The sequence below is a fragment of the Oncorhynchus mykiss genome, chromosome 5, assembly GCF_013265735.2.
Source record: "Oncorhynchus mykiss isolate Arlee chromosome 5, USDA_OmykA_1.1, whole genome shotgun sequence".
Lineage (NCBI taxonomy): Eukaryota > Metazoa > Chordata > Actinopteri > Salmoniformes > Salmonidae > Oncorhynchus > Oncorhynchus mykiss.
This window is the reverse complement of record NC_048569.1, coordinates 9583311-9606207: the sequence shown is the minus strand read 5'-3', so window position 1 is coordinate 9606207 and position 22897 is coordinate 9583311. Positions and strand designations below refer to the sequence as shown.

Below are 22897 nucleotides of genomic sequence, written 5' to 3'. Positions count from 1 at the left end.
AAAAAATGTAATGAAATTGTATGTTGGCCTTTTCACCAACATTGAACAGTTGAACAAAAATGTTTATTAACATAATCTTCATTATGTGCATTTATCCATTATATTCATCAGGACGGTTTAGTCAATATAGTATTTTCTGCAAAAGCTTCACAATTCCTCAACCCACACCAGTGCCACTATAAGGAAATGAATTGAATAGCCAATCCAACAGAGATTTGCCACAATGGACGCCTCCATTTCAAATTAGACTGAGCTTTCGTGAGGATTCATTATAATGTTAATCGCCCTGCTGCCTTCTATCTCTCTCTTTCTCTCTCTGTCGTGAATCTGCTATCATATTAGGATTTTACCATTTTAATTAAAAAAGAAAGTTGACACTGACATTATGAAGAACCCATTTGAGCGTGATGTGAAAAACAATTCTAGGCTATAAACCGATAATAATTTCCACCTCTTCCAAAACCATCTAGCCTGTATTATTGCCTAATGCCTACAGTACAGATCTTGTTATAGGGTATATCTAGGAAGTCAAGGCATGGCTCTGGTTGCTCAAGCTCCATGGTTGCTCTGACAATTAAAAGGGCTTGACTGTGTAAGCGCATGGAAACGGTTACCATAGTTTCCTCTGTAGCCAGTCTTTGAGCGATGATGTCAGTGGGCATGCTGAGGTAATTCTGAGCATCCCCCTCCCAGTCTCTCTCCTCCTTTGACTCTCACCCCCTCCGTCTCAATCTCTCTTGCTCTGACTCGCTCTCCCACTGGTGAAGCACACTAGGCAATTGAAAATCAGAACTCTCTGTGTTTCTCTCTCTCTCTCTCTCTCTCTCTCTCAGGCCTTTGTGACCATCCTACAGCGACTCCTCAAGCCAAAGTGACAACCAGGTAAGCAGCTTAGCCCTATAACTGGAGCAAGGATACATCCCTGAGGGTTAGCGGCGCGCTAGGAGAACTCCAAATGCTTCTCGACACAGTAAGACTTCTTTGATAGCTTTTTGTCATAGAGCCAAACTCTTTGTTGCTGTTTCGAGCTACTGGAATGTGACATTGAACCAGGGAGGATAGGCCTGCTTCTAGTCCAACCAGACAGGCAAACTTAGTAGAAAAAATGCATGTTGTGTTTCATATTGTTAGGTTAGCCCAAATGTGACTGACATAGGCTAGGGACCGGGGAGTTTCAAGTTACTCAGGCAGCAGGTGCATTGATTGTGCACGTTTGTTATTTACGCTGGTTTGTGGAGCACTAGTAAGTCCATTCAACGTAGTGGCCCGGGCAGACTCAATGGAGTGGCTGATTGATGTTTGCAGTTTCCAGGGGTCTATGAGTGAGATGGAGAAAGGCGGGAGAGAGCGAGAGAGAGTGGATCAATGGGAAATGATGTTGCGATTCCCTCCCTGAATGGCTCTGTGGGTTTTTCCATTGTCCTGATGTGACGGTGAATTGATGGGGAAAAGGTTTTTTTAATTAGAAGAATGCTTTTGGAAATAGCCTATTCATTTGAAAATGTGAGGAAAATTTGATGATCAGCTATAAATGTTTTCATTCCTTTTTCATAACAGTTTTGCCGGTGGAAAACCCCTTTTATACTAGGTTAGGGCGACAGAGCTTACAAAGAAGAGGCGACTGCAGACCTCATAAATGTATTTAACCTAGGTCCACCATTAAATAGGATTTGTTTAGGCTAGTTAATGTGAAGGAAAAAAAAAACAGAGTTAATCTATACTTTTCCTGTTTCGCCATCGGTAAATGACTGTTTATAGCAAGTCATGCCTGGCTATGACTCATAGATGCTCTGCACTCCATTTCATATTGAGGAGATAATACGAGAGATTGCTTGGTTGTTGCCTTGTTTACTTAGGCCTACTGCAATAACAAAGACAGCCTGCTGTTGGCAAAATGTTGCCTAATCAAAATGATCCTGCTATTGTTTACTTGGTATCCAGGTTATTCCCAAGATGTGATGATGTGTCCAAAGACCGAACAGGTTTTTTGTTGAAAAATGTACTTATGGCTGAAAGCACAAATTATTATTATTATTATTATTAATGAAATGATACCAATGAATGAGATTTCATCTAACAGTTTTTGTATTTAAGCTACTGACTAACACTTTACACGTCAGCCAATTCTGTCTCGCATCGAATTTACAGACTTGTTAGCCAGATTTTTTTTTAGGAAAGACCTAAAAATTCTGCAATTCTATACTCCAATATCCTTTTGCATTCTCGTTTTTGTGCTGGTCTTTCTACTCAGCCATGTCCTCAGTCAGACTTTCACACCTTTCTCCAAAGCCATCTGTGGCCGCTGTGTATTTCAGTCTGCCGGCCCAGACTGCAAAGGAGGAAGAGCAGAGCCGTCGTTCCTTCCAACACCTTGACGAATGTGTAGTGATTAGTGTTTTTTGAGGTTGGTTAGGTTTATATAGTCACAGTTTTATTATATATATATTTTTTACAATAAATACATTATGGAATTGACTGCTCTAACAACACTAGGACTGTGACGATTATAGAATTGACTGCTAAAACAACACTAGGACTGTGACGATTATGGAATTTGGGGTTATGATTAATTGACATGCTAATAGCCACGTTTATTGTCTTAACTTAAGGAAATGAAGCTTCCGTTCCGTTCTGCTTGTAAAACTGAAATACTGTTATTATCTTCTTGAATATAAAGTTGAATCTCCCTTTCTCCTAAAATAAATCTATGAAAACAATTATGACACATTTTTGTTTTTAGTTCACGTTTATTGTCCATTATTGTTGGTTACTCTATTATTATATGATAATTGTGCCAACCTTAAACAACACACAATAAAACAATTAATTAAAAACCCATTGTGCTAGCTGTGTGCCTGTTAGGCCTATTGCTTATCACTTGCTAACCATCATTTATTCACATTACTTTTACGAAAATATTTAAGTTGTTGTGTATATTACTTTTTATATATTAAATTACTTTCTTTTTATTTCATTCATCATCTCTGATCAGGCAGTAGCAGCCAGCCATCTATCTCTGTGCTCTCCAACCAGTCATCCTAATGGGCTAGTAGCTGGCTGTAGAGCACCCAACTATGCTGTCTGACAAAATCACTATTTTAGTAGTTCTTCAAAGTAAATAAGGCATACTTTCATGAATGCTGAATACTGACTATCAATCTGTTAGAGCATGTATTGACGGGTAGAGGTGCCTGGCGAAGCAACAACGGCTCTCAATCCCTCTCGATTGTGCGTTCTGTCCCTCTCCAGCGGGCTTGATGCATTGCATCAGAGCTACTCTGGTGTTCCTGTAGAATATGGCCAGGGCCATGTTCATTTGACCCAGTTTTTCACCCTAGGCTGGTGCACAGGCTTAGACTGTAGTCTTTCAGGTTGTTATCAGGCTTAGACCGTAGTCAGGTTGTCAGGCTAGGACCGTAGTCAGGTCTTTATCAGGCTAGGACCATAATCTTTGAAGTTGTCATCAGGCTAGGACCGTAGTCTTTCAGGTCATTATCAGGCTAGTACCGTAGTCTTTCAGGCTGTTAGCAGGCTAGGATCGGTAGTCTTTCAGGCTGTTATCAGGCTATGACTGTAGTCGTCTTTCAGGCTGTTAGCAGGCTAGGATCGGTAGTCTTTCAAGGTGTTATCAGGCTAAGACCGCAGTCTTTCAGGCTGTTATCAGGCTAGGACCGTAGTCTTTTAGGTTGTTATCAGGCTAGGACCATGGTCTTTCAGGCTGTTATCAGACTAGGACCGTAGTCTTTCAGGCTGTTATCAGGCTAGGACCGTAGTCTTTCAGGCTAGGACCGTGGTCTTTCAGGCTAGGACCGTAGTCTTTCAGGCTGTTATCAGGCTAGGACTGTAGTCTTTCAGGCTAGGACCGTAGTCTTTCAGGTTGTTATCAGGCTAGTACCGTAGTCTTTCAGGCTGTTATCAGGCTAGGACCGTAGTCTTTCAGGCTAGGACCGTAGTCTTTCAGGCTAGGACCATAGTCTTTCAGGCTAGGACCGTAGTCTTTCAAGCTGTTATCAGGCTAGGACCATGGTCTTTCAGGTTGTTATCAGGTTAGGACCGTGGGTCTTTTAGGTTGTTATCAGTCTAGGACCATGGTCTTTCAGGCTGTTATCAGGCTAGGACCGTAGTCTTTCAGGTTGTTATCAGGCTAGGACTGTAGTCTTTCAGGTTGTTATCAGGCTAGGACTGTAGTCTTTTAGGTTGTTATCAGGCTAGGACCGTAGTTTTCCAGGCTGTTATCAAGCTAGGACCGTAGTCTTTCAGGTCGTTATCAGGCTTAGACCGTAGTCTTAGGTTGTTATCAGGCTAGGACTATAGTCTTTCAGGTTGTTATCAGGCTTAGACCGTAGGTTATCAGGCTAGGACTATGGTCTTTCAGGTTGTTATCAGGCTAGGACCGAAGTCAGGTCGTTATCAGGCTTAGACTATAGTCTCAGGTTGTTATCAGGCTAGGTCTATGGTCTTTCAGGTTGTCATCAGGCTAGGACCGAAGTCAGGTCGTTATCAAGCTTAGACTGTATGTCTTCAGGTCGTTATCAGGCTAGTCTTTCCAAGCAGCTCTTACGCTATAAAGGCAGTATCATCATTTTCACCATTTCACAGTATTGTTCTAGCCTTATAGCGTGGAAATACAATAAAAGATAGGAAATCTGTTTTTTGACCGCACTGGGCCTTTTTAAATCAGAAAATATTAAATACAGTGACATGATTCTTCGATTTACCATTCAAGCAGTGCCTTCAATACACCATTCATGCAAATACTGCACAGTTCACATAGGCTGTCAATTGTGGTTACAGGGTTCTCCCCAGTATTTCTTAACAAGATGGTGATGAGGCCCGGAGAACTCAGAGATTTTAGCGTTTTTTTTATAACATGGTAAATGCAATTTTCTGCAATCTAGAGTAAAAAATGTAATAACAAAGTATAATAAAGTAAAACATTATTATTCCTTTATTTAATTTTTTTTTGTGGTTGTGTAGCCAGTTCACAATGTGGGCCAGCACCTCTTTACATTATTTGGGGAGAACACTGGGTTAATACAAGATTGTTTATGGTTTGGTTTTGCTGCGGTTTAAGTCGCCCAATGCTTTGTGTAAAGAGTTTGATCAGAATTTGGAAGTACGGTATGATTTTCACAATTTGTGTTTTGAGGGACAATAGCTTACAGTTCAATACAATCAACTCACCTAAAAATGCAGTTACTCAAAACCATATCATTTAAGTTGGCTGTATGTGAGGTCTCCAGTGCCTTCAAAGTATTCATACCCCTTGACTTATTCCACATTTTGTTGCGTTAGTCTGAATAAAACATGTATTAAATATATATTTTTCTCACCCATCTACAAACAAAACCCCATAATGACAAAGTGAAAACATTGTTAAAATAAATGTATTGAAAATTAAATGAAGAAATATCTCATTTACATAAGTATTCACACCCCTTGAGTCAATACACGTCAGAATCACCTTTGGCAGCGATTACAGCTGTGAGTCTTTCTGGGTAAGTCTCCTAAGAGCTTTGCACACCTGGATTTGCAGGTTCAAGCTCTGTCAAGTTGGTTGTTGATCATTGCTAGACAGCCATTCGCAAGTCTAGCCATAGATTTCCAAGACGATTTCAGTCAAAACCGTAACTAGGCCACTCAGGAACATTCACTTTCTTGGTAAGAAACTCCAGTGTCTGTTGGAAAGCAGACTGAGCCAGGTATTCCTGTAGGATTTTTGCCTGTGCTTAGATCTATTCTGTGTATTTTTATCCCAAAAACTCCCCAGCCCTTGCCGATGACAAGCATATCCATCACATGATGGAGGCACCACCATGCATGATAATGTGGTACTCAGTGATGCTTTGTATTCAGGACATAAAGTTAATTTCTTTGACACTCTTTTAGCGGTTTTACTTTAGTGCCTGATTGCAAACAGGTTATATGTTTTGGAATAGTTTTTATTCTGTACAGGCTTTCTTATTTTCACTCTGTCATTTAGGTTAGTATTGTGGAGTAACTACAATGTAGTTGATCCATCCTCAGTTTTCTCCTATCACAGCCATTAAACTCTAAACTATTTTAATGTCACGGTGAAATCCCTGAGCGGTTTCCTTCCTCTCTGGTAACTGAGTTAGGAAGGATGCCTGTATGTTTGTAGTGCCTGGGTGTAAAGTGTAATCCAAAGTGTAATTAATAACTTCACCATGCTCAAAGGGATATTCAATGTCTGCTTTTTTTATTACCCATCTACCAATAGGTACCCTTCCATGCGAGGCATTGGAAAACCTCCCTGGTCTTTGCGGTTGAATCTGTGTTTGAATTTCAAGGCTCAACTGAGGGACCTGACAGATAATGAATTGTATGTATGGGGTACAGAGATGAGGTAGTCATTCTAAAATCATGTTAAACACTATTATTGCACACAGAGTTAGTCCATACAACTTATGTGATTTGTTAAAACAAATATAAAAAAAAAAAAGTTTGCCATAACAAAGGGGTTGAATACTTGACTCAAGACAGTTTGATTAAAAGGTAAACAATTCTAAAAACATAATTCAACTTTGACATAATGGGGTATTGTGTGTAGGCCAGTGACAAAACATCTACATTTATATTTAATCCATTTTAAATTCAGGCTGTAAACAAAATGTGGAAAAAGTCAAGGGGTGTGAATACTTTCTGAAGGCACTGTATATTCCATTGTAAGTAATGAGACCAATACCGAAATGCTAAAGTAGACTGCTGTGTCCATTCAACTCAGTCAATACTATTGATAAAGAACTCCACTAAATTACATTCACTTCTTCTAGATATCTCATATTAAATGATGTACATAATATTTACTTAATAATGTTCAATAAAGTATTGAGCGAAGATATAGAACTATACACAGGAAGTGTTATGATGATCATATTGACATTCATCCTATGTAGCAACATTTGAAATTGTGTTTTTTACATTGGATAAAAGTAGAGACTCAGAGCTAGAAAATGGTATATCATACAATGCAGTTGAAGAACAATGGGTAAGTAATTATGCTTTGTAAGTTAATGAACTTGTAACCCCACTTTTGAGAAAATGCCCCTTGAATATTTTGGTACACCTACTGGAGAGCTCTCCTTTGTCTACACCCGTTCAGCATAGTTCACACCCTCTTAAGCCTTATACCCTGACTACACCGCTCGCGTCGTTTGCGCGAGAGGTTTATAGAAGCAGGTACCCACGTGCCATCTCCTCATTGGTTATACCCACGTTTGTGATTGAAAGACTAACTGTTTCCGGTTGTCGTGGTAATACTATGAAAGTTTAGATGCCAATCACCATATAAGTTAACCTCTTCGATATAGGGGGCGCTCTTTTAATTTTTGGATGAAAAACGTTCCCGTTTTAAACAAGACATTTTGTCACGAAAAGATGCTCGACTATGCATATAATTGACAGCGTTGGAAAGAAAACACTCTGACGTTTCCAAAACTGCAAAGATATTGTCTGTGAGTGCCACAGAACTGACGTTACAGGCGAAACCCAGATAAAAATCCAATCAGGAAGTGCCGCATTTTTTGAAACCGCCTCATGCCAATGACTCCTTATATGGCTGTGAAGGAGCTAGAGTCAGCTTACGTTTTCCATGTTTTCCCCAAGGTGTCTACAGCATTGTGACGTATTTGTAGGCATATCATTGGAAGATTGACCTTAAGAGACTACATCTACCAGCTTGGTGTCCTCCGTTGCAATCATTGCGTAATCTCCAGCTGCAGTATTTTTCTGTTCGCTTTTGATGAGAAACCAACAGTCACGACTGATATATTATCGAGTAGATATGTGAAAAACACTTTGAGGATTGATTCTAAACAACGTTTGCCATGTTTCTGTCGATATTTTGGAGCTAATTTGGAAAAAAGTTTGGCGTTGTAGGGACTGCATTTTCCGGTCTTTTTCTTAGCCAAACGTGATGAACAAAACGGAGCTATTTCACCTACACAAATAATATTTTTGGAAAAAATGAACATTTGCTATCTAACTCAGAGTCCCGTCATTGAAAACATCCGAAGTTTGTCAAAGGTAAATTATTTTATTTGAATGCTTTTTTGTTTTTGTGAAAATGTTGCCTGCTGAATGCTAGGCTTAATGCTATGCTAGGCTATCAATACTCTTACACAAATGCTTGTGTAGCTTTGGTTGAAAAGCATATTTTGAAAATCTGAGATGACAGTGTTGTTAACAAAAGGCTAAGCTTGTGTTTGAATATCCGTGGCCTCCAACTGCTCTTAAATACAAGTAAAACTAAATGCATGCTCTTCAACCGATCACTACCTGCACCTACCCGCCTGTCCAACATCACTACTCTGGACGGCTCTGACTTAGAATACGTGGACAACTACAAATACTTAGGTGTCTGGTTAGACTGTAAACTCTCCTTCCAGACCCATATCAAACATCTCCAATCCAAAGTTAAATCTAGAATTGGCTTCCTATTTCGCAACAAAGCATCCTTCACTCATGCTGCCAAACATACCCTTGTAAAACTGACCATCCTACCAATCCTCGACTTTGGCGATGTAATTTACAAAATAGCCTCCAATACCCTACTCAACAAACTGGATGCAGTCTATCACAGTGCAATCCGTTTTGTCACCAAAGCCCCATACACTACCCACCATTGCGACCTGTACGCTCTCGTTGGCTGGCCCTCGCTTCATACTCGTCGCCAAACCCACTGGCTCCATGTCATCTACAAGACCCTGCTAGGTAAAGTCCCCCCTTATCTCAGCTCGCTGGTCACCATAGCATCTCCCACCTGTAGCACACGCTCCAGCAGGTATATCTCTCTAGTCACCCCCAAAACCAATTCTTTCTTTGGCCGCCTCTCTTTCCAGTTCTCTGCTGCCAATGACTGGAACGAACTACAAAAATCTCTGAAACTGGAAACACTTATCTCCCTCACTAGCTTTAAGCACCAACTGTCAGAGCAGCTCACAGATTACTGCACCTGTACATAGCCCACATATAATTTAGCCCTATCAACTACCTCTTTCCCATCTGTATTTAATTAATTTATTTATTTTGCTCCTTTGCACCCCATTATTTTTATTTCTACTTTGCACATTCTTCCATTGCAAAACTACCATTCCAGTGTTTTACTTGCTATATTGTATTTACCTTGCCACCAAGGCCTTTTTTTGCCTTTACCTCCCTTCTCACCTCATTTGCTCACATTGTATATAGACTTGTTTATACTTTATTATTGACTGTATGTTTGTTTTACTCCATGTGTAACTCTGTGTTGTTGTATCTGTCGAACTGCTTTGCTTTATCTTGGCCAGGTCGCAATTGTAAATGAGAACTTGTTCTCAACTTGCCTACCTGGTTAAATAAAGGTAAAAAAAAAAAAATATATATTTATTTCATTTCATTTGCGATTTTCATGAATAGGAAACGTTGCGTTATGGTAATGCGCTTGAGGCTATGATTTCGCTCCCGGATACGGGATTGCTCGTCGCTAGAGGTTAAACGATGAAAAAGCCTGGAAGGAGGAGAGATGACTAGAAACGATTCGGTTGACCGTTTTTATGTGTGGATTAATTGTCGGAGTAGAGGACCTTGTGCATTTCAGGTAAAATAACAATGTTTATATCCCAGGACAAATTAGCTAGCAACCGCAAGCTAGCTAAATAGGACAAATTAGCTAGCAAGTGCAAGCAAACTTGCTAAATTGCCATAAATGTTTAATGCTTTTCGACCTGTCCCCAAATTAATCTCATTGGTTCAGAGTTTGTTTTGATATTTTAACCTGCGTGTCCTGATCGCATTTGGTGTAGGGGGACAAAATAAATGTATGCACGATGGCGCACGCGCATAGCCGGTTTGGGTTCCGTGTTAGCCCCACCCATTTCTTTAAGGATTCACATGTGAGGCCATGTGCTAAACAGAGTGAGTAGTGTAGTAAACGACCAAAGATTTCAAGACTAAAAGTGGTAAAAGTAGTAGCCTACAATAGGCAAAAACTCCAGGTAAAAATACACTATCTAGGCCTTGGCTTATATCCTTATCTGACTTTGGTGCAGGTCATGTTGTTCTTCATTTTACCGTCTCACTCACTATATCAAATATAATCTATGTTTATTTGTCACATGCACAGGATACAGAAGGTGTAAACGATACAGTGAATTGGTTACTTGCATAGTAGCTATATCAAAAACAGAAAGTGTCCAGATAAAATGTTTTTATAATTATTAGATAACGCTTACCTAGACCCACTTGTCTAAATTGATAGGTCATGTGAAAGAAATGCTATTGTCTAGACATGTACACATGCTCAGTAAATAGAATAGGTAATCACCCACAGACACACCTGGCTAACTTGATTGGTCATGTGGTGAAGTGAAGACTTTTGTTTCAACGTGGCTAGCTAAACAATGCAGCGGCATAATCCCAACTCATACTACTACCAATACAAACTGAGTGACATAGCTGTAGTATGAATCTGCAGGTAGCTAAAACTAACAAACCAGGTTTAATGTTAGCTAGCTAGCTAACATTAGGCTATAACTAGCAATGCAAATATATTTCTGATTCAAATAATATTACTACATAGATCATACACCTAACGTTATCTAATTATCCAGCATGCTAATGTTCGCTAGCTAGCTATAACGTCAACAGTGAAGAGGCGATTCTGGGATGCTGGCCTTCTAGGCAGAGTTGCAAAGAAAAAGACATATCGCAGACTGGCCAATAAAAATAAAATATTAAGATGGGCAAAAGAACATAGACACTGGACAGAGGAATTCTGCCTAGAAGGCCAGCATCCCGGAGTCGCCTCCTCACGGTTCACGTTGAGACTGGTGTTTTGCGGGTATTATTTAATGAAGCTGCCAGTTGAGGACTTGTGAGGCGTCTGTTTCTCAAACTAGACACACTAATGTACTTGTCTTCTTGCTCATTTGGGCACCGACGCCTCTCACTCTTTCTATTCTGGTTAGAGACAGTTTGCGCTGTTCTGTGAAGGGAGTAGTACACAGTGTTGTACGAGATCTTCAGTTTCTTGGTAATTTCTCGCATGGAATAGTCTTCATTTCTCAGAACATGAATAGACTTTGTTTCTTTAATCAGAACAACAGTTTTCAGCGGGGCTAACATAATTGCAAAAGGGTTTTCTCATGATCAATTAGCCTTTTTAAAATGGTAAACTTGGATTAGCAAACACAACGTGCCATTGGAAAACAGGAGTGATGGTTGCTGATAATGGGCCTATGTAGATATTCCATAAAAAATCAGCCGTTTCCAGCTACAAGAGTCATTTACAACATTAACAATGTCTACACCGTATTTCTGATCAATTTGATGTTCTTTTAACGGACCAAAAAGTTGATTTTCTTTCAAAAACAAGGACATTTCTAAGTGACCCCAAACTTTTGAACGGTAGTGTATATAGTTTAGTAAGATATGTTATAGTAAGATAATATAGTGTTCGTCCCATGTTTCATGAGCTGAATTAAAATATCCCAGAAATGTTCTCACAAAAAGCTTATTTGTTTACATCCCTGTTAGTGAGCATTTATCCTTAGCCAAGATAATCCATCCACCTGACAGGTGTGGCCTATCAAGAAGCTGATTAAACAGAATGATTACACAGATGCACCTTGTGCTGGGGCAATAAAAGACCACTCTAAAACGTGCAGTTTTGTCACAATGCCACAGGTGCTACACAAAGTTTTGTGTGAGCGTGCAATTGGCATGCTGTCTGCAGGAATGTTCACCGGAGTTGTTGCCAGAGAATTTAATGTTAATTTCTCAACCATAAGCCGCCTCCAACAGCGTTTTAGAGAATTTGGTAGTACGTCCAACCTGCCTCACAAACTCAGACCACGTGTAACCACACCAGCCCAGGGTCTTGATCTGACTACAGTTCGGCGTCATAACTGACTTTGATGGCCACTGGCACATGGAGAAGTGTGCTCTTCACAGATGAATCCCGCTTTCATCTGTACCGGGCAGATGGCAGACAGCTTGTATGGCATCGTGTGGGTGAGCAGTTTGCTGATGTCAACGTTGTGAACAGAGTGCTCCATGGTGGCGGTGGGGTTATGGTATGGGCAGGCATAAGCTACGGACAACTAACACAATTGCATTTTATCCATGACGATTTGAATGCACAGAAATACCGGGATGAGATCCTGAGGCCCATTGTCGTGCCATTCATCTACCGACATCACCTCATGTTTCAGCATGATAATGCACGGCCCCAAGGATCCAAGGATCTGTTCCTGGAAGCTGAAAATGTCCCAGTTCTTCCATGGACTGCATACTCACCAGACATTATAGCATAGTAAGATATAGTATAGTAAGCTGTAGCATAGTATAGTAAGCTATAGTTTAAACTGTACTGGGCAGATAGCTTGAATGGCGTCGTATGGGCGAGCAGTTTAGTGATGTCACCTCATGTTGCAGCATGATAATGCACAGCCCCATGTCGCAAGGATCTGAATGCTGAAATTGTTCCAGTTCTTCCATGGACTGCATACTTACCAGATGTGTGACCCACTGAGCATGTTTGCAATGCTCTGGATAGACGTGTATGACACCGTGTTTCAGTTCCCACCAATATCGAGCAACTTCGCACAGCCATTGAAGGAGAGTGGGATAACATTCCTCAGGCCACAATACTGACTGGTTTTCTGATCCCACACCCCTACGTTTTTTTTAAGGTTTCTGTGACCCACAGATACATATCTGTATTCCCAGTCATGTAAAATCCATAGATTAGGGCCTAAATAGATGTATTTCAATTGACTGATTTCAGTCAATTGACCGCTGCTCGTCTAAGGCATTGCATCTCAGTGCAAGAGGTGCCACTACAGTCCCTGGTTCGAATCCAGGCTGTATCACATTTGGCCGTGATTGGGAGTCCTATAGGGCTGTGCACAATTGGCCCAGCGTCGTCCGGGTTTGGCCGGGGTAGGCCGTAATTGTAAATAAGAATTTGTTCTTAACTGACTTGCCTAGTTCATTTTTTTTTTTATATGAACTGTAATTCATAAAATCTTAGTAATTGTTGCATTTATATTTGTGTTCAGTGTAGTATAGTAAGACATAGTATAGTAAGATACAGTAGAGTAAGATATAGTAATGTGTAGTAAGATATATAGTATATTAAGGCATAGTAAGGTGTAAGATATGATATAGTAAGGTATACAAGAAATCCCACTATGCCCTGGGACGAATCATCAGCTGTTCTGGATGACTGTGTGATCACGCTCTCCGTAGCCGACGTGAGTAAGATCTTTAAACAGGTCAACATACACAAGGCTGTGGGGCCAGACGGATTACCAGGACGTGTGCTCCCGGGCATGTGCTGACCAACTGGCAGGTGTCTTCATTGACATTTTCAACATGTCCCTGATTGAGTCTGTAATACCAACATGTTTCAAGCAGACCACCATAGTCCCTGTGCCCAAGAACACAAAAGGCAACCTGCCTAAATGACTACAGACCCGTAGCACTCACGTCCGTAGCCATGAAGTGCTTTGAAAGGCTGGTAATGGCTCACATCAACACCATTATTCCAGAAACCCTAGACCCACTCCAATTTGCAATCCACCCAAACAGTGCCACAGATGATGCAATCTCTATTGCACTACACACTCCCTTTCACACCTGGACAAAAGGAACACCTATGTGAGAATGCAGTTCATTGACTACAGCTCAGCGTTCAACACCATAGTACCCTCTAAGCTTATCACCAAGCTAAGGATCCTGGGACTAAACACCTCCCTCTGCAACTGGATCCTGGACTTCCTGACAGGCCGCCCCCAGGTGGTGAGGGTAGGTAGCAACAGATCTGCCAAGCTGATCCTCAACACTGGAGCTCCCCAGGGGTGTGTGCTCAGTCCCCTCCTGTACTCCCTATTCACCCACGACTGCATGGCCAGGCACAACTCCAACACCATCATTAAGTTTGCTGACGACACAACAGTGTTAGCCTGATCACCGACAGCGACGAGACAGCCTATAGGGAGGAGGTCAGAGACCTGGCCGGGTGGTGCCAGAATAACAACCTATTCCTCAACGTAACCAAGACTAAGGAGATGATTGTGGACTACAGGAAAAGGAGCACCGAGCACGTCCCCATTCTCATCGACAGGGCTGTAGTGGAGCAGGTTGAGAGCTTCAAATTCCTTGGTGTTCACATCAACAACAAACGAGATTGGTCCAAACACTCCAAGACAGTCGTGAAGAGGGCACGGCAAAGCCTATTCCCCCTCAGGAAACTAAAAAGATTTGGCATGGGTCCGGAGATCCTCTAAAGGTTCTACAGCTGCAACATCGAGAGCATCCTGACTGGTTGCATCACTGCCTGGTACAGCAAGGCACTTCAGAGGGTAGTGCGTACGGCCCAGGACATCACTGGGGCAAAGCTGCCTGCCATCCAGGACCTCTACACCAGGCGGTGTCAGAGGAAGGCCCTAAAAATTGTCAAAGACCCCAGCCTCCCAGTCATAGACTGTTCTCTCTATTACCACATGGCAAGCGGTACCGGAGTGCCAAGTCTAGGACAAAAAGGCTTCTCAACAGTTTTTACCCCCAAGCCTTAAGACTCCTGAACAGGTAACCAAATGGTTACCCGGACTATTTGCATTGTGTGCTTCCCCCAACCCCTCTTTTACGCTGCTGCTACTCTCTGTTCATCATATGAATCCTACAGACGAAGAACCATATATGTGACAATTTTTCCATTTTAAGATAATCAGTTATTTTTATATTATTAATTGTGTGTACCACGTTAGGTGTTTTATGGTTGACAAATAATTCACCATACCCATATCTTCCAACAACAATTTATATTTTTTTGTTATTTCAAAAAATACTTTTTTTATTGCCGTTTTAATTTTAAGAATGTGGAAGAACAGTATATCTCCAGTGATGATTTCAGTTTGTGGAAGAACAGTATATGTGACATTTTGCATGACTCTTGTAAGATGTCCTTTTTTAACACCTGTACTTTCAAGTACAGATGCCCTTCATGTAAATAACTTAAATGCAATATGTAGTTAATTCATTTGTATGTAGGTTCATTTAAAGGTGGTCTATCAACTTTAGCAATGATGACTTTTCTTAAAAGTTGAGTCATGAAATCTTAGTCTCATTTAAAATGAAGCCCTCAATGTGAACATACCATAGAACTACAAAACACTCCCAATCTATACACAGAATGAGTTTGTATTGCACCATTGTGTAACACAGCACTTTTAGAGTTAACGTTAATGTACGTATCATTACTGTCAAAGTTAAACTATGCAAGTGTTCAATATAGCTATTATAATAATAGGCGTTTTGTCTTATTTCTAACCTGTTCTAAGCCGGAGAGAATCAACGCTTGTTGTTTCTCGTATGGGACAGTGTAGAAACTGTTGAACAGATGCAGCTTGCGCTCATCAGTCACTTTCCACACTCCTTTCTGCACGTCGTGGAACATGCTCTTCCCTGCAGGATACAGTGTAACTAGCTAGCTACTGTAGCCATGTCGAATCATCCGGTGGATGGAGAAAAAGTAGCCACCTATGTTTCTTCTATAATCTAGCAATAACATTTGTAACGATAATGTATGAGTTATTAGCCAACGAACTTTAGCTAATATGTTTTCTCTATAGTTACAAATTAGACAACCCACAACATACATGTTAGTTACTGTACTCTATAGCTAGCTAGCTTGATTGTTTGATATACGGTTCTTCCACGTACCTCTTTTGGACAGCTTTTCCCAGTTTTTTCTTGACCCTTACGATTTGTATAGGGTTTTCCCACATCCCGTAAGATCTTCCTTTGCCTGTCTTTCCATTCTTTTAGTTTTGTTTTACGTTTCTTTCCCACATTTCTGTGATTTTCATCAGCAACAGAAAGGTTGTGCGCTTGTCCGTCCATTCTGAGTGGTGCACATAAACGGTTATTCCACGAGAGCCTATCTTTAAATTTAAAATGATTGTTAATTAGCGCGTGGAAAGCTTGTGAAACCGGTTCACTATAGAAAAAGGGTGTCCAATAATGATTGTTCATGTATATCTCATTTTTTTTTGTAAATGTCACATATATGGTTCTTCGTCTGTAGGATTCAATATCATCATAGTCACTTTAACCATAGCTACATGTACATACTACCTCATTAAGCCTGACTAACAGGTGTCTGTATATAGCCTTGCTACTGTTTTTTACTAGGGTATAGTACAGTAAGGTAAGGAATAGTAAGTTATAGTATAATATAGTAAGGTATCGCAAGGTATAGTATAATAAGGTGAAATATATTAAGATGTAGTATATTACAATATAGTTTAATATAGTAGGTATAGTATAGACAGGTATAGTATAATATTAGTAAGGTTTAGTATAATATAGTATAAGATGTATTATATTAAGGTTTAGTATAATATAGTAAGGTATAGTATAATAAGGTATATTAAGGTATAGTATAGACCGGTATAGTATATTAAGATATAGTATAATATTAGTAAGGTTTAGTATATTACAGTATAATAAGGTGTAGTATATTAAGATGTACTATTTTAAGGTATAGTACAGTAAGGTAAGGAATAGTAAGTTATAGTATAATATAGTAAGGTATCGCAAGGTATAGTATAATAAGGTGAAATATATTAAGATGTAGTATATTACAATATAGTTTAATATAGTAGGTATAGTATAGACAGGTATAGTATATTAAGATATAGTATAATATTAGTAAGGTTTAGTATAATATAGAATAAGATGTATTGTATTAAGGTTTAGTATAATATAGTATAAGATGTATTATATTAAGGTTTAGTATAATATAGTAAGGTATAGTATAATAAGGTATATTAAGGTATAGTATAGACCGGTATAGTATATTAAGATATAGTATAATATTAGTAAGTTTTAGTATATTACAGTATAATAAGGTGTAGTATATTAAGATGTACTATTTTAAGGTATAGTATAATATAGTAAGGTATAGCAAGGTATATTAAGGTATAGTATATTAAGATATAGTGTAACATAGTAAGGTTTAGTATAATATATAGTAAGCTTGCGTTTAAGGTATAGTATAGACAGGTGTAGTATAGTATAGACGGGTATGGTAAGGTATAGCAAGGTATAATATAGTAAGGTATAGTATGACGAGGTATAGTATAATAAGGTGTAGTATATTAAGATGTACTATTTTAAGGTATAGTATAATATAGTAAGGTATAGCAAGGTATATTAAGGTATAGTATATTAAGATATAGTGTAACATAGTAAGGTTAATATAATATATAGTAAGCTTGCGTTTAAGGTATAGTATAGACAGGTTTAGTATAGTATAGACGGGTAAGGTATAATATAGTAAGGTATAGTATGACGAGGTATAGTAAGGTATAGTATATATATTATATTAAGTTATAGTAAGGTTTAGTATAATATAGTAAGATATAGTATAATGAGGTATATTAAGGTATAGTACGGTATAGTATAGACAGGTATAGTATATTACGATATAGTATAATATAGTAAAGCATAGTATAATGAGGTATATTAAGGTACTGTATGGTCTCGTGTAGTACGGTCTAGTTAGGTATAGTATAATATAATAAGATATAATAAGATGTATCATAATATAGACTGGTATGGTATAGTGTAGCAAGGTATAATATAGCAATGTGTAGTAAGGTATAGTATAGACAGGTATAGTATAGCGAGGTATAGTACAGTAAGGGGTAGTACAGTAAGGAATAGTAAGATATAATAAGGTATAGTGTAGCAAGGTTTTGTATAGCAAGGTGTGGTGTAGTTAGATGTAGCATAGTATAGACAGGTTTTGTATAGACAGGTATAGTATAGAAAGGTATATAGTAAGGTATAGTTTAGACAGATATAGTAATGTATGGTAAGGTATAGTTTAGACCGGGATAGTATAGACCGGTATAGTGTAGACAGGGATTGTATAGAAAGGTATAGTTTCGTAAGGTATAGTATGGACAGGGATAGTATAGATATGTATTGTATGGTGTAGTATAGCAAGGTATAGACAGGTATAGTATAGACGGGTATAGTATGGACAGTTATAATATAGTATGGTATAGCATAGCACGGTCGTGTATAGCACGGGATAGTAAGGTATAGAATGGTATTGTATTGTAAGGTATGGTATGGTATAGGTCTCCTTGACAGTGTTTTCTATACTAGCTGTCTGCTCCTGCTGGTGACCAACTGGATCTCCTTAATAAGGGTGTGAATCCCCCGGGGAAATCTGATTGGATTACTGCGGCTTCTCCTTCTCTCCCCTCTATCCCTCCGCTTTCACATCCCGGACAAGCCCACAGAATAGAGTAAATAGAAGCTGCTACCGTCCGCGGATTCAGCACAGTAACAGCACTGCAGAGTGTGTACACTGTCATCTATATTTAATTGCATTTTAAAGGCAAGGACAGATAGCGTGTGATTCCCAACCAACCGTTACCCCCCCCACCCAACTCAAACCACCTTAGCTGCTCAATCATCTGAAGGGATGGGCACTAACGCTAACAACTAGAATTTCTGTGTTGCCTCTTATGATAATGGTAGTATATTAAAGAACCCGCTGGAGCATTAGCTTGCGGGGTGGGGGGGGGGGGGTAGCGGTTTGCGCTAGCAGGCAGACAGGCACAGTCAGTGGCACGTTAGTCATCTAGTCACCCTCCCTCTTGTTGAGCACGTCTGCTTCTATTTTTACAGGTTGTGACTGGAGACCGACGCTGCGCCCTCCTCGCCTCTTCTCTCCATCTACTCTGATCTACTCTTCCTTTCATCTCATCTCTCTGTCACCTCTGAACACCAGCCACTCTTCACATTTACTCGCCTCTTCTCTCACTGGATAACTTGGGTGCTAAGAGGAGAGTGGAAAGGTGCCGCGTTACAGCCACTTGTGCCAGACGAGAATTCCCGAAGAGAAGAGGAGTAGAGAGGAAGGGGGAGGGAGCGCTAGAGGGTAGTCCCGCCTCTGTGTGCTCAGTTCACTCGGAAAGGCAGAGAAAATACAAAGGAACGCCTAGCCCTAGTGGCCTGGAGCCTGGAGAAGAGGAGCGGTGTGCACAACCACAGCCACAACCTCCTCCTACTCCTTCAGTCCCCAGCGTGTGAACTGCCAACAGGAACAACCCTTCCATCTGGCTCTTCCATCTGTCTTAACCCTGATCCAGGACCTGCTACTGTTTGTTTGGTTACTTCCTCTCTCTCGCTCAGCGTCAGTGAGGCTCCACAGCTGATCCCAGACACAGCACTGTGACGCTCTGCTCAGCGCCCAGTCTTCTACAGTTAACCCGGCAGGCTAGAAGCAGGAATAGGGAGCGCTTGACAAGAGGCTAGAGTCAGAGATGGGAGTCCTTGTTTGTGGCGTGGTGGTGCTGACGCTCATCTGTCAAAGCCATAGCTTGGACGGTGCCACAAACCCCCTGCACAGGTTTAAAAGGTAAGGGGACGGACAGTGTTGATTTGTTTGGAGGGGTTTTGAAATGCAATTGAAAGGGAAAGGCAGATTTAGTGGGGGTCATGTGAGTGGTGCAAACAGATGTCACTTGGAAATCTCGAGTGTTCTTTGAGTTTTGTATTATATGTATTTTACGTTTTTATATTAAGTTGAAATAGCTCAGTGTACTTATGAAATAAATAGATTTGATAAGTTTAATGCATTTCTAAATCAATGTTTTGTAAGTTAGTCTTTTTTTGAACGATGTTGAATTCATGCACTTTTTAAACAATTGTTAATTATACAATTATATGGCAATTAGCCTGCTGTAGGCACAAGGTACTGGAAGCCGGATGTGTTTGTCCCATGTTTGTATGGCTACATGATGAACAAACAAATGACGCAGGAGGTGGCTTCAGCATCAACAGACATGGTGACCACACAAATAGCCTTCTGGGTAGATTACTATCAGTCAATTGCAGATATGCCTATAAGTAATTCTATAAACAATTGTATCCTCATTTAACCTACTTTTCTGGAGGTGTTCTCTCCATTTCTCTCTTGAGTCTTAGGTGTTTGTGTGTGAAGTACGCTCATCTTCCAAACTTCCAATCTCATCATTAGGAGTTCCTCAACTCATCAGGCTGTTAGGATCTCTCATTGGTAATAGTTTTCTCCGAGGTTGTTTTGTCGCTTTCCACTAACAACCTCTTCTCTCACTGTTGTCCCCATCGGACAGGTATCAGGAAAGTGCCTCTTCGGAGCCCAACGACTGCACTACCAGGACGAGACAACCCATGGTCCTGTCCAAATCAGGCAACTTTTCCCTGGATGTCCGCATGCCGGGGGTGTCCCCCACGGCGGTGAGTCCCCATGTTTCTGACTGTCAACAACAACCCTGTGGAAAACCCAAACCAACCCAGTGTCTGTCAGATCTAGTTTTTTTTCCCCCCGCTCAATGGTTTGATGGTTCAGTTTTACGTTTATTTACATATGTTTTCAAAGAACACTATCTCACTAGTGTGACACTAGTCTACATAGCCTGTTAGGCTATTCAACCATTTATGAAAATCAAATCAGTGATCATTCTCCATGATGCAACATTAGTCTCACTAGCCTTTAGGTCTCTAATGTCAAAGAGATTTTATCGAGACTTCGATCAGCGAGTAAAGGTTAGACAATGACTAATATATTAATATTCATAGACTTGACAGACATCTCCTTCCTAAGTGCAGAAAAACTCGCCGCTTTGCTTGGTTCATATCAGGAAGGTATGTTGATGATGGCCGTACAATGTTTTTCTCTCTCAGCGTGTGGCTGTACATGATTTCCTCATGGGGTTGCCGTCAGGGGCCAGTCCTCCAGCCGTGTTTGTTTGGCCCGTATTGATCCTACAGTAATGCAGTCATTAAAGTTGACTCTCTGTTGCAGACAAGAGCTAATTGGCTCCTCAGCCTCCGGTCTTTTCCCTGCTGCTGCAATGTGCAGAGAAAACCACAGAGGGGAAGATCTCTGGTTTATCACTATTTTCTCTCTCCTCTCTCCCGTCTCTACCCCCCCCACCCCCCCCCCACCCCTCGCTTGCTCGCTCTCTCTCTCTTTTCTCCAAAAGCAAAGCCTGTGTTTAGGCTAGTGAGAAACATTTAGAGTTCAGTTTTTACACGATGGCGGAACTGTTGTCATCGGGCTACGGGCTTTGCGTCTTCTTGGGACTGTTTTGGTTGTGTATGTGAGAGTTGAGGGAAGAGGGGAGGGTGAGCTATTATTATTCTCAGTGCAGGTCTGTGTGAGTCATCTGCCAATGATTCATCCATGGCAAGTGTTGGCTGATAACTGTGAATGCTGAAGGGGGATTACTGGCTTGTAGAACATCTCAGAGAAGACAAACCTTAAACTCTCTTAACTTAGCGGTCAGCTTGTACTGTTGTGCTATTGATCTATCGCAGGGGTTGGCAAACTCTTTGGCTCAAGGGCCACGTTGTGATTTTGAAATTCAGCGGAAGGCCGCACAGAAAAAGGTCCATTGTAATTTTTTGATATTTTTTTTATCACGTTTTAAATGTTCAAGAGTGACTGGAGTGTTGTTTTTCCTCCCGGGGCCCGGTTTGAATGGGTTCGCAGGCCAGATCCGACCCGCGTGTTGTATTTTGCCTACCCCTTGATCTATAGGGAGGTGCCCTTTCTCTGGCCCATCAGATAGCATTGAGACAGTCCACTGGCTGTTCATCAGATAGCATTGAGACAGTTCACTGGCTGTTCATCAGATAGCATTGAGACAGTTCACTGGCTGTTCATCAGATAGCATTGAGACAGTTCACTGGCTGTTCATCAGATAGCATTGAGACAGTTCACTGGCTGTTCATCAGATAGCATTGAGACAGTCCACTGGCTGTTCATCAGATAGCATTGAGACAGTCCACTGGCTGTTCATCAGATAGCATTGAGACAGTCCACTGGCTGTTCATCAGATAGCATTGAGACAGTCCACTGGCTGTTCATCAGATAGCATTGAGACAGTCCACTGGCTGTTCATCAGATAGCATTGAGACAGTTCACTGGCTGTTCATCAGATAGCATTGAGACAGTCCACTGGCTGTTCATCAGATAGCATTGAGACAGTTCACTGGCTGTTCATCAGATAGCATTGAGACAGTTTGAGCCAGTTCACTGGTTCTTCGGCAGTGGTTAGAGCATTGGGCCAGTAACCGAAAGGTTGCTGGATCGAATCCCAGCGCTGGCAAGGTAAAAATCTGTCGTTCTGCCCCTGAGCAAGGCAGTTAACCCACTGTTCCCAGAGGCGCCGAAGACGTGGATGTCGATTAAGGCAGCATCCCGCACCTCTCTGATTCAGAGGGGATGGGTTAAATGCTGAAGACACATTTCAGTTGAATACATTCAGTTGGACATCTGACTAGGTATCCCCCCTTTCCTTTCATCAGATAGCATTGAGCCAGTGTCTTCAGCATTTATTCGATTCACTTTCTCCGAAGCTTCTTTTGTCAACATTTTATCTGTACCCTTTTGTGTTGTGTGGATCTGGGCTGTACAGTGTTGGTTCAGATGGTTTCTTTCTCTTATTGCAGCAACTATGGTGGATGTGTAACCAGAGCAGCTTGGCTCATTAGTGTGAAATGGGAATTTGAGATCAACCAGTAATCAAATTGAAATATTTGGCTATGTTTTTTTTATCATGAATCTGGTCATCGAACATCGGTTGTATTTTGTTCTAATAGGCCCACATCAAGTTGGCCCTTTATCTCCCCAATTTCGTGGTATTTACAGTCTCATCGCTGCAACTCCCGTACGGACTTGGGAGAGGCGAAGGTCGAGAGCCGTACATCCTCCGAAACACAACCCAACCAAGCCGCACTGCTTCTTGACACAATGCCCACTTAACCCGGAAGCCAGACACACCATTGTGTTTGAGGAAACACCGTGTACACCTGGCGACCGTGT

General features: G+C 40.8%; 1 protein-coding gene across 5 annotated transcripts in view; it reads left to right on the top strand.

The window, feature by feature from the left end:
- The window catches only part of pam (peptidylglycine alpha-amidating monooxygenase), a 156090-nt gene that overhangs the window by 4343 nt on the left and 128850 nt on the right, over nucleotides 1-22897 (top strand). For 2 of the 5 annotated variants that reach the window (XM_036976722.1, XM_036976718.1), the window contains exons 2-4: nucleotides 834-882; nucleotides 18712-19444; nucleotides 20181-20304. In XM_036976722.1, the coding sequence (XP_036832617.1) occupies nucleotides 19350-19444; nucleotides 20181-20304 (219 nt within the window). In that variant the 5' untranslated portion in view covers nucleotides 834-882; nucleotides 18712-19349. Of the gene's footprint in view, nucleotides 1-833; nucleotides 971-18711; nucleotides 19445-20180; nucleotides 20305-22897 lie in introns of all 5 variants that reach the window. The other 3 variants (XM_036976719.1, XM_036976720.1, XM_036976721.1) reach the window with 3 other exon arrangements.